The sequence below is a fragment of the Pteropus medius genome, unplaced genomic scaffold (genome assembly GCF_902729225.1).
Source record: "Pteropus medius unplaced genomic scaffold, Ma_sr-lr_union100, whole genome shotgun sequence".
NCBI lineage: Eukaryota > Metazoa > Chordata > Mammalia > Chiroptera > Pteropodidae > Pteropus > Pteropus medius.
The window spans coordinates 7,901,797-7,915,088 of NW_024352785.1; the positions used below are offsets into that span (position 1 = coordinate 7,901,797).

Here is a 13,292-nt window from a genome sequence, read left to right on the forward strand (position 1 = left end):
AATAACAGCTATACATACAGTTTACCAGAGAGCACTTGTAACAGGCAGTATCACAAAATCAAGCTAGAGACATAAAGATTACTCTAAAAATTAGTTTGCTGATCTACATTCTTACATCATGCTCCTTGACTGCATAAAGATCCTTTGATGAAACTACCACAAAGTCCCCGTTCAGCATAAGATTTCATGATACATTTATAGTTCTTAAATTGGGAAACTGTCACCATGTAAATAAAGTAAATGTATCTGCTCAAGAAAAAATTTTAAAAGGTATCAGGTCAGAATTGGAAATGCAGAATGGGTTAAAATTAACACTTGTACTTCTTTTAGTCTGACAACTAAGTTTCCTAAAACAATACCTTAAATAAACTAAGAACAAAAGGAGATATGGAATGCTTGGAATTTATAGTATAATTTGACACAATTTTATTATGCCTGTTAATAAGTTTTAGTAGTTATCTTACTATTTAAATTTGTTTTCTATCCTTCTATGTGTTCTTACTACAGATTTTGACCTTAACTTTATGATATTTTTATTTTCAGGCAAATCCTAAGAGAGAACAACTGCCTGCAAACCTTATTACAACACTTAAAATCTCACAGTTTGACAATAGTCAGTAATGCATGTGGAACCTTGTGGAATCTCTCAGCAAGAAACCCTAAAGACCAAGAAGCATTATGGGACATGGGGGCAGTCAGCATGCTCAAGAACCTCATTCATTCAAAGCACAAAATGATTGCTATGGGAAGTGCTGCAGCTTTAAGGAATCTCATGGCAAATAGACCTGCAAAGTATAAGGATGCCAATATTATGTCTCCTGGTTCAAGCCTGCCATCTCTTCATGTAAGAAAACAAAAAGCCCTGGAAGCAGAATTAGATGCTCAGCATTTATCAGAAACTTTTGATAATATTGACAATTTAAGTCCCAAGGCATCTCATCGTAGTAAGCAAAGACACAAGCAAAGTCTCTATGGTGACTATGTTTTTGACACCAATCGTCATGATGAAAATAGGTCAGACAATTTTAATACTGGAAACATGACTGTCCTTTCACCATATTTAAATACTACAGTGTTGCCTAGCTCCTCTTCATCGAGGGGAAGTTTAGATAGTTCTCGTTCTGAAAAAGATAGAAGTTTGGAGAGAGAACGAGGAATTAGCCTAGGCAATTACCACCCAGCAACAGAAAATCCAGGAACCTCTTCAAAGCGAGGTTTGCAAATTTCCACCACTGCAGCCCAAATTGCTAAAGTCATGGAAGAAGTATCAGCTATTCACACCTCCCAGGAAGACAGAAGTTCTGGGTCTACCACTGAATTACATTGTGGGGCAGATGAGAGGAATGCACTAAGAAGAAGCTCTACTGCCCACACACATTCAAATACTTACAACTTCACTAAATCAGAAACCTCAAATAGGACATGTCCTATGCCTTATGCCAAATTGGAATATAAGAGATCTTCAAATGATAGTTTAAATAGTGTTAGTAGTAGTGATGGTTATGGTAAAAGAGGTCAAATGAAACCTTCAATTGAATCCTATTCTGAAGATGATGAAAGTAAATTTTGCAGCTATGGTCAATATCCAGCTGACCTAGCCCATAAAATACATAGTGCAAATCATATGGATGATAATGATGGAGAACTAGACACACCAATAAATTATAGTCTTAAATATTCAGATGAGCAGTTGAACTCTGGAAGGCAAAGTCCTTCGCAGAATGAAAGATGGGCGAGACCCAAACATATAGAAGATGAAATGAAACAAAGTGAGCAAAGACAATCAAGGAGTCAAAGCACAACTTATCCTGTATATACTGAGAGCACTGATGATAAACACCTCAAGTTCCAGCCACATTTTGGACAGCAAGAATGTGTTTCCCCATATAGGTCAAGAGGAGCCAATGGTTCAGAAACAAATCGAGTAGGTTCTAATCATGGAATTAATCAAAATGTAAACCAGTCTTTGTGTCAGGAAGATGACTATGAAGATGATAAGCCCACTAACTATAGTGAACGTTACTCTGAGGAAGAGCAGCATGAAGAAGAAGAGAGACCAACAAACTATAGCATAAAATATAATGAAGAAAAACATCATGTGGATCAGCCTATTGATTACAGTTTAAAATATGCCACAGACATTTCTTCCTCACAGAAACCAGCTTTTTCATTCTCAAAGAGTTCATCTGGACAAAGCACTAAAACTGAACACATCTCTTCAAGCAGTGAGAATACATCCACACCTTCATCTAATGCCAAGAGGCAGAATCAGCTCCATCCAAGTTCAGCGCAGAGCAGAAGTGGTCAGACACAAAAAGCCACCTCTTGCAAAGTTCCCTCTATCAACCAAGAAACAATACAGACATACTGTGTAGAAGATACCCCAATATGTTTTTCAAGGTGTAGTTCATTATCATCTTTGTCATCAGCTGAAGATGAAATAGGATGTGATCAGACGACAAAGGAAACAGATTCTGCTAATACACTACAAAGAGCAGAAATAAAAGAAAACAATGGAACTAGATCAACTGAAGATTCTGTAAATGAAGTTCCAACAGTGTCACAGCACATTAGAACCAAATCCAGCAGACTCCAGTCTTCTGGTTTACCTTCAGAATCAACCAGACACAAAACTGTTGAGCTTTCTTCAGGGGCCAAATCTCCATCAAAAAGTGGTGCTCAGACACCTAAAAGTCCACCAGAGCACTATGTTCAAGAAACTCCACTCATGTTTAGCAGATGTACTTCTGTCAGTTCACTTGATAGTTTTGAGAGCCGTTCAATTGCCAGCTCTGTTCAGAGCGAACCCTGCAGTGGAATGGTAAGTGGCATTATAAGCCCCAGTGATCTTCCAGATAGCCCTGGACAAACCATGCCACCAAGCAGAAGTAAAACCCCTCCTCCTCCTCCTCAAACACTTCAAGCTAAACAAGAGGTACCTAAAACTAAAGTACCTAATGCTGAAAAGAGAGAAAGTGGACCTAAGCCAGCTGCGGCAAATGCTGCGGTTCAGAGAGTCCAAGTGCTTCCAGACACTGATACTTTATTACATTTTGCCACAGAAAGTACTCCAGATGGTTTTTCTTGTTCATCTAGCCTGAGTGCTCTGAGCCTTGATGAGCCATTTATACAGAAGGATGTAGAATTAAGAATAATGCCTCCAGTTCAGGAAAATGACAATGGGAATGAAACAGAATCTGAGCAGCCTGAAGAATCAAATGAAAACCAGAAAAAGGAGGCCGAAAAATCTGCTGATTCGGAAAAAGACCTATTAGATGATTCAGATGATGACGATATAGAAATATTGGAGGAATGTATTATTTCTGCCATGCCAACAAAATCTTCACGCAAAGCCAAAAAACCAGCCCAGAATGCTTCAAAATTACCTCCACCTGTTGCAAGGAAACCAAGTCAACTACCTGTATACAAACTTCTGCCATCGCAAAACAGGATACAAACACAAAAGCATGTTAGTTTTACACCAGGAGATGATATGCCACGGGTGTATTGTGTAGAAGGGACACCTATAAACTTTTCCACAGCTACATCTCTAAGTGATCTAACAATAGAATCCCCTCCAAATGAGTTAGCTGCTGGAGAAGGAGTTAGAACAGGGGCACAGTCAGGTGAATTTGAAAAACGAGATACCATTCCTACAGAAGGCAGAAGTACGGATGAGGATCAAAGAGGAAAAATGTCATCTATAACTATACCTGAACTGGATGACAGTAAAACAGAAGAAGGTGATATTCTTGCAGAATGCATTAATTCTGCCATGCCCAAAGGAAAAAGTCACAAGCCTTTCCGTGTGAAAAAGATAATGGACCAGGTCCAACAAGCGTCTATGACATCATCTGGAACTAACAAGAATCAATTCGATGGCAAGAAAAAGAAACCTACTTCACCAGTAAAACCTATGCCACAAAATACTGACTATAGGACACGTGTAAAAAAAAATACAGATTCAAAAAATAATTTAAATGCTGAAAGAAATTTTTCAGACAACAACGATTCAAAAAAACAGAACTCGAAAAATAATTCCAAGGACTTCAATGATAAGTTACCAAATAATGAAGATCGAGTCAAAGGAAGTTTTACTTTTGATTCACCTCATCATTATACACCTATTGAAGGAACTCCATACTGTTTTTCACGAAATGACTCTTTGAGTTCTCTAGATTTTGATGATGATGATGTTGACCTTTCCAGGGAAAAGGCTGAATTAAGAAAGGAGAAAGAAAATAAGGAATCAGAAGCTAAAGTTAACAGTCACGCAGAATTAACCTCCAGCCAACAATCAGCTAATAAGACACAAGCTGTTCCAAAACATCCAATAAGTCGAGGACAGTCTAAAACCATGCTACAGAAGCAGTCATCAAGCACTTTTCCCCAGTCATCCAAAGACATACCAGACAGAGGGGCAGCAACTGATGAAAAATTACAGAATTTTGCTATTGAAAATACTCCAGTTTGCTTTTCTCGAAATTCCTCTTTAAGTTCTCTTAGCGACATTGATCAAGAAAACAACAACAACAAAGAAAGTGAACTTATCAAAGAGACAGAGCCTGCTGACTCACAGGGAGAACCAAGTAAACCTCAGCCATCAGGTTACGCTCCTAAATCATTTCACGTTGAAGATACCCCTGTTTGTTTCTCAAGAAACAGTTCTCTCAGTTCTCTCAGTATTGATTCTGAAGATGACCTGTTGCAGGAATGTATAAGTTCTGCAATGCCAAAAAAGAAAAAGCCTTCAAGACTCAAGGGTGATAATGAAAAGCATAGTCCCAGAAATATGAGTGGCATATTAGCAGAAGATTTGACACTTGATTTGAAAGATATACAGAGACCAGATTCTGAACATGGTTTATCCCCTGATTCAGAAAATTTTGATTGGAAAGCCATTCAGGAAGGTGCAAATTCCATAGTAAGTAGTTTACATCAAGCTGCTGCTGCTGCATGTTTATCTAGACAAGCTTCATCAGATTCAGATTCCATCCTTTCACTGAAGTCAGGAATCTCTCTGGGATCACCATTTCATCTTACACCTGATCAAGAGGATAAACCCTTTACAAGTAATAAAGGCCCACGAATTCTGAAACCTGGGGAGAAAAGTACATTGGAAGCTAAAAAGTTAGAATCTGAAAATAAGGGAATCAAAGGAGGGAAAAAGGTTTATAAGAGTTTGATTACTGGAAAAGTTCGGTCGAATTCAGAAATTTCAAGCCAAATGAAACAGCCCCTTCAAACAAACATGCCTTCATTCTCTCGAGGAAGGACAATGATTCACATTCCAGGAGTTCGAAATAGCTCTTCAAGTACAAGTCCCGTTTCTAAAAAAGGCCCACCCCTTAAGACTCCAGCCTCCAAAAGCCCCAGTGAATGTCAGACAGCCACCACTTCTCCTAGAGGAGCCAAGCCATCAGTGAAGTCAGAATTAAGCCCTGTTACCAGACAGACATCCCAACAGGCTGGGTCAAATAAAGGGCCTTCTAGATCAGGATCTAGAGATTCCACTCCTTCAAGACCTGTCCAGCAACCATTAAGTAGACCTATACAGTCTCCAGGGCGAAACTCAATTTCTCCTGGTAGAAATGGAATAAGCCCTCCTAACAAATTATCGCAACTGCCAAGGACATCATCCCCTAGTACTGCTTCAACTAAGTCCTCAGGTTCTGGGAAAATGTCGTACACATCTCCAGGCAGACAGATGAGTCAGCAGAACCTTACCAAACAAACGGGTTTATCCAAGAACGGCAGCAGTATCCCAAGAAGCGAGTCTGCCTCCAAAGGACTAAATCAGATGAATAATAGCAATGGGTCCAACAAAAAGGTAGAACTTTCTAGAATGTCTTCAACTAAATCAAGTGGAAGTGAATCTGATAGGTCAGAGAGACCCATATTAGTACGCCAGTCAACTTTCATCAAAGAAGCTCCAAGCCCAACCCTGAGGAGAAAATTGGAGGAATCCGCATCATTTGAATCTCTCTCGCCGTCTTCTAGACCAGATTCTCCCACTAGGTCCCAGGCACAGACTCCAGTTTTAAGTCCTTCCCTTCCTGATATGTCTCTGTCAACACATTCATCTGTTCAGGCTGGTGGATGGCGAAAACTCCCTCCTAATCTCAGTCCCACTGTAGAGTATAATGATGGAAGACCAGCAAAGCGCCATGATATAGCACGCTCCCATTCTGAAAGTCCTTCCAGACTTCCAATCAATAGGTCAGGAACCTGGAAACGTGAGCACAGCAAACATTCGTCGTCCCTTCCTCGAGTAAGCACATGGAGAAGAACTGGAAGTTCATCCTCAATTCTTTCTGCTTCATCAGAATCCAGTGAAAAAGCAAAAAGTGAGGATGAAAAACATGTGAACTGTATTTCAGGAACCAAACAAACTAAAGAAAACCAAGTATCCACAAAGGGAACATGGAGAAAAATTAAAGAAAGTGAAATTTCTCCCGTAAATAGTGCTTCTCAGACCATTTCCTCAGGTGCTGCAAATGGTGCTGAATCAAAGACTCTAATTTATCAAATGGCACCTGCTGTTTCAAAAACAGAGGACGTTTGGGTGAGAATTGAGGACTGTCCCATTAACAACCCTCGATCTGGAAGATCTCCCACAGGAAATACTCCCCCAGTGATTGACAGTGTTTCGGAAAAGGGAAACCCAAATGCTAAAGATTCAAAAGATAACCAGGGAAAACAAAATGTGGGTAATGGCAGTGGTCCTGTACGCACCATGGGTTTGGAAAACCGCCTGAACTCCTTTATTCAGGTAGATGCCCCAGACCAAAAAGGAACTGAAACAAAACCAGGACAAAGTAATTCTGTTCCTGCATCAGAGACTAATGAAAGTTCTATAGCTGAGCGTACCCCATTTGGTTCTAGCGGTTCAAGCAAACACAGTTCACCTAGTGGGACTGTTGCTGCCAGAGTGACTCCTTTTAATTACAACCCAAGCCCTAGGAAAAGCAGCGTAGATAGCACTTCGGCTCGGCCATCACAGATCCCAACGCCAGTGAATAACAATACAAAGAAACGAGATTCAAAAACTGACAACACAGAATCTAGTGGAACTCAAAGCCCTAAGCGCCATTCTGGGTCTTACCTTGTGACGTCTGTTTAAAAGAGCTGGAATAATGAAACTAAGAAAAATATGTGTTAATTACAACTGCTATGTAGAAATTTTGTTTCAAATGAAACTTTAAAAGACTGAAAAAATTTTGTAAATAGGTTTGATTCTTGTTAGAGGGTTTTTGTTCTGGAAGCCATATTTGATAGTATACTTTGTCTTCACTGGTCATATTTTGAGAGGTACTCGATAGTTAGGAAGAAGATGGTAAAACCAAGTATATTTGTACAGTATGTTTTACATGTATTTAAGTAGCATCCCATCCCATCATCCTTTAATTATTGCTTGTCTTAACACTACAGATAGAAGATATGATATATTGTATGATATATTGCTGTTATCAATCATGTCTAGGTTATAAACTGACTAAACTTACATCAGGGAGAAATTGGTATTTATGCAAAAAAACATTCTGTTTTAGTTCTTGTGAGTCCACCTAACATTATAATTAATCATGTGGCTGTGAAATTCACAGTAATATGGTTCCCGATGAACAAGTTTACCCAGCCTGCTTTGCTTTACTGCATGAATGAAACTGATGGTTCAATTAACAGTTCTGTGGTCACATGATGTGCATATAGATAGCTACAGTGTAACAATTTACACTCTTGTGCTCAAAACAAACAAAAAATCTGTGTTAACTGTAAAACATTGAATGAAACTATTTTACCTGAACTAGATTTTATCTGAAAGTAGGTAGACTTTTTGCTATGCTGTAACTTGTATATTCTGGTATTTGAGGTGAGATGGCTGCTCTTTTATTAATGAGACATGAATTGTGTCTCAACAGAAACTAAATGAACATTTCAGAATAAATTATTGCTGTATGTAAACTTACTGAAAATGGTATTGGTTTGAAGGGTCTTATTTCACATTTGTATTAATAATTGTCAAAAAGGGCCTCTTTTAAAAGCTTATATAAGTTTTTTCTTCAAATTCTATGCATTAAGAGTAAAATTCCTTCTACTGTAATAAAAACAATTGAAGCTGACTGTTGGCATTTAACCATTCCATGCATTGGCACTTAATCATTCCTGAGATTTATTTTTCTCATGTGATTAGCATTTCCTGATGTTTAATACTTTCCCACTTAAATACGTTTTCTTTTTTTACGCCACTGGAGCTAGTTCATTTACTAGCAATGTAAACTGCCTAGCATGTCCTAGACATTGAACATAATAGGCCCACATAGACTTTCTTTTTTCTTAATAGAATTTTATACTTGAAAAATTAATCGATTGTTCTTAGGTATATAGTCTCTTCCAAGCTGTCTTGGAATGTAACTCTTATCCCTTCATCTTCTCCCTGTTGCTACGGAGTCTAGAGTGAACACCTTTTATCACTCCATATATTATGGCAAAATTCCAGCAACCAAGTATAATCAGCACTTCACTCTGCTCAGAAAATGCAGGTCACAGGAGTGTCAAAGATAGATGTAATACCATTAGGATGGTCAAAAGACTATTTGAGTAAAAAACTCTGCCTGTTAAGGAAAACTTTTGTTTTTGACAAGTAGAGTTGTAGGAACAGGGAGAATCCTCCTTTGTGAAGGAAAATAAACTGATACATTTATTAACAAAGATAATTTAATATCTCTTCCCAGAATGTGTTCTAAAAGATCAGAGGATGAGGATGATAAATACATTTGTTGAATAAATGAAAATTTATTTTTAATAATTCATGCATTCTGCATTTGTAGAACGGAAAAGATGATTATGGTGGGGCACTGGGAAAAGGGGGTGAGAAGGAGTAAGCACATCTATTTTGTGCCCTTGAAATCACTTCATGTACTTAATTTTCTACCTTGTGTTTATCACCTACAGGGAATGAGGCTGATTTTTTTTTTTTTTTTAAATAAAATGCCAGTAAAGTGCTATGATTTGAAGTAAGGCATTTTACTTCATAGCCCATACTCCTTCCACTGCACCACTTTGCAAACACCTCAATTTACTTATTTTTGAAATATATATTTAAATTTTTGTCAAATTTTATCTGAAATCATTTGTGAATAATACGAATTTATTCTATGTATATTTTTCTCAGTCTGCTTTATCCAACAGATACACGCATATAGGTCATATTTCTTTCCTCTTAGTCCTGATTTTCTATTTTTCCTGAATTATTGCATGCCAGTTTTTATAAACCACATCAGATTCTTTTATGGAAAGAGATGGGATGTAAACTAATTGATAAAATTGCCCTTTTCAAGAAAAGGAGAAAAATGTCTTTTTCAAATAAGGGAAAATATTGTCGATGATGGAAGTGAAAAAAGAGAAAAGGTGCCTTCCGCATGCTAGAAAACTCAGGAATTCCTGTAGGCAGCACCTACTGGGAGAAGGGCCAACCCCTTTATATTGTCCATTGAGGGAAAAGTTGCTCTATGAGACTCTAGAGAATTAGTAAAGAGGCAAATCTCAGTTCTACTTTTACAAGTTCACAGGGTGCTCCCATAACAGCAGGCCAGATAGTCCCAGTTTTGCTTATTACTTATAAATGACATACTGAGCTCAGTGTTGGGGATTAGTTAAGCATTATGACTATAAAGAGAAGTAGGAGTCAGTGCTTTATCCAGCTTTAGACCGCAGCAAACTCCTAAGGCAGTGGTTTTCAAACAAGTACATTCAAATTACTAGCTGTGTTTATTAAGACAGCTGGACCACACTCCCCGTAGTTTCTGATTCTGAGTGGGGCCCAGGAAGTTGCAATTCTAACAAGTTTGCAGGTGCTGATGCTGGTCTGGAACCACACTTTGAGAACTACAGCTCTAAGTAATAAGGAAGCTCCTTGAGTGATTGCCTTAAGTTCTAGCTATTCCTCTTCCTCAACAACTGGACCTTTAATCTGACACTGTATACCAACAAATAAACTTCCCTCTCCTTTAGGCATGAAATATTTGTATATTGAGCTATTCAATCTGATATAGCCCATCTCAACTCCCAATAGTGGACAAATTTACAAGAAATGAATGAAGAAGTAATTCTAAAGACAATGACTATCTGAAGGATCAGCTAATATTTCCTTCAAAACACTTATTGTAAAGGTAATAATTTCAGCAAATGTCTAATTTGGATTTGCAATAAGAAACCATGAAAAGGAACTCTGAAACGAGGGAAGACTGATTTCAGATGAAAGGAAAATGTGCCCAATTTGTTAATAAACAGCAGGAGTGATTAACAATCACTTATGGCAAATCATATCAATATTTGAGAATAAACTACAAGTAACCTGGGCACTAAAAGGAAAGTTAATAGGAGAGGAATAAGAAATGAAAGATAAACCCATAACAATCAAGTAGCACCATAAGTACAGTCAAAAAAAAATTGACAATGTAAAATACAGGTTGTTACCACAAGGTTAAGTGAAGGGATGAAACTGTTGCTGAGAATAGGAGCCAGTTGCACTATATCTGAATTTATGTTTTCACTAGGTTTATTTGTATCTAAGATAGGCAAAGAAAATAGTGCCAGAATTGCAAAATAAATTGCCAAGAGCAGAAGAAAGATTTGAGTAGTCAAATCATTAACATTTACCAAACAAAAATAATTTTTCAAAAGTTACAGTGGCTGAAATAGAGTATACAAATTATTTTTTAATTTCTAATAAGCGTATTTCCTTCATTTTATGCTGACTTTAAAATACCGCTTTGTAATGTTGAAATCTATGGACTTTGACTCCTGTAAACACCGGGTCATTTTCTTGCCATTCCCCTCACTCTGTTCTGTGATCTGTCTATAACTATATTCTGGTTTTTGTTAGGACACTGTATGCTCTATGTGTATAATATTGTTCTTGGTGCTAAATATACTTTCTTCTGACATTAAGGATAATTCTTTATATTTGTGGCTTTTCACTCATTTTCTTGAAGTTATGTGATTGTTACTATTTTTAAATTAAAAATACTCATCATGTATACTAATGAAGGTGACCATTGAATATAAATCAATATTAATGAAAAATAGCTACTAAGAACAATGCCAAACATTACCTGCCCCGTCTATACCACATTTTGGAACTCAAACACTTAGCCTCACTAAGTGGTCACTGGACCATGTACCCTGTCTTTCCCCCTGACTTAGGGGAGACTCATCAACTGACCAGTGACCGAAGACTTGTATGACCTGGCTTTAAAAAAAGAAAAGAAAGACTGGGCCAATCAATTTGAAGTAAGAGTCACAAAATAAATGTCTGGTTGGCATTTGAGGGCTGGAACCGAAAGATCTAGAGTTAAGGCAAGGACTATGACTGGCATCATGAAGCTAAAACTAAGAAAGCCAACCAGTAGAGCAAGAGAAGGGAACAGATAAGGGTGTGGGGCGGGGGGTGGCATGGAGAGCAAGTGAAAGAGTTACTAGTTCCTGGTGTTACCTCAGTGTCTCTGATTTCTGAAGCCTAGTTCTTTTCCTTGTGTTTGGGGCATGTGTGAATTTTTCAACCCACTTTGTTTCTGAAGTAACTGAACTAACAGAAAACCATATTTAGACACATCTTAGTGAGTTTTTTTAATTTGAAAGATAGAGAAAACTTCCTTAAAACTTCTGTAGGGAGAGGAATAGGTTGTCTACAAAAAAAAAAAAAATAGGTTGACATCAGAGTTATCTGCAATACTAAATGTCAAAAAAAAAATATGTAGCATTTGGAAGGGAATGGAAATATTACCTAGAAATTTTGAAGCCAGCCAAACAAGTATTTAATTTAAGTACTTATAAAGAATTCTTATAGTTGTTACCAACAACACCTCTAAAAGGTAAGAGGTTCATTCTTTTAAAGAATATTAAGTAGCTCACAGGATTTGTATGAGGACCAGAAAATCAGTCTTGTAAACTAGACGGTGGAACAAAACCAAACCATACTATGAGTCTGCTTCAGTAAAGACCCAGTTTCTGTCCCTACACTCCGGAGCCCTCTGACACATCCTGGTCACAAAATATCACATGTGGCACTTGCTTCCTCACTGCAGTTTGGGTGGCTTGCTTGGGTAGACATGATTGGCAGAGGCTATGTTACATGCCTGTGCTGGATTCATAAAACATGAATTCCACAAATCTATGAGGGGCATTTCAAAAGCGCTGGGCAACCAGATACCATGACATATTTCCACCAGTATTCCAGCGCCCACGCAATTAAATGGAAAGGTATTAAGGAAACAATTTGAGCAATAAAATTTTAAATGAATAAATCTGTAAATAATTGTGGTTAATATGATAATGAATCTCAATGTAAATATCCAAATAACTCAAAATTGAAAAGATGAAATTCTTAATTTTAATAATCTTAAATTCCAGGTTATTCCAACCCAAACTGGGAAATAGTATATAGAAGGGAGGGAAGATGTAAAAGTGTGTTAAATTTCTTATCTTTTGTAGGCAGTGTCAAGAGATGCTATTTTTAACCTAGAAAAATACAAATTTAATATTTTAATTGTGGTAATGTCAATATTAAAAATTAAATAAAACTTTCCATCCAAATCATTTGCCAAAAATATAACAACTAGGGAAACTTAAAATTTCAAAGGACAGGAGAAATGGCAGAGGGAGAATTATCCACACAAGCATAAAATGACAGAGTACTACCAAATAATGAATAGATTAAGTGTAGAGTAAAATAACCACTCTCAGATTGGAGTCAAGTAAAAAAAGCCCTCCAACTATACGACATTAACAAGACACACTTAAAATGATCCAGGGTGGATGAAATTAAAAGTACAACTACACTTGCACAGGCAAATGCAAAGAAAGCAGTGATGGAAAATTTATGTCAAAGTGTAATTCTGAATAAAAGGCATCAAACAATGAAAAGATGAACAGTTTTATGATGCTTTCTTTAAAATGTGAAACGATACACCATCAAATATATGAAAATTACAAATACAAAAATTGAAACCATGGAACAAGTGAGACTTAATCTCACAAGATATACACAACTGAATGCTTGTGTCCCCCCAAAATTCATATGCTAAAGTTCTAAACCCTGGTGTGGCTGTTTTTGGAGATGGGGCCTCTAAAGAAGAATTAAGATAAAATGAAAGCATAAGAATGAGGGTCTAATCTGATAGGATTAGTGTCCTTCTAAGAAGAGACATCGGAGTGCTTGCTCGCGCGCACTCTCTCTTTGTATCTCTGACTGTCTGTCTGTCTGTCTCTCCGCCCCTCCCACTCCGTCCCCC

General features: G+C 37.4%; 1 protein-coding gene across 16 annotated transcripts in view; it reads left to right on the plus strand.

Moving 5' to 3' along the window:
• APC (APC regulator of Wnt signaling pathway) overlaps positions 1-10,956 on the plus strand; it is a 223,011-nt gene extending 212,055 nt beyond the window's left edge. For 9 of the 16 annotated variants that reach the window (XM_039848448.1, XM_039848446.1, XM_039848452.1 and 6 more), the window contains one exon: positions 544-8,134. In XM_039848448.1, the coding sequence (XP_039704382.1) occupies positions 544-7,123 (6,580 nt within the window). In that variant the 3' untranslated portion in view covers positions 7,124-8,134. Of the gene's footprint in view, positions 1-543 lie in introns of all 16 variants that reach the window. The other 7 variants (XM_039848450.1, XM_039848455.1, XM_039848441.1 and 4 more) reach the window with 2 other exon arrangements.
• Positions 10,957-13,292: the final 2,336 nt, after the last annotated feature.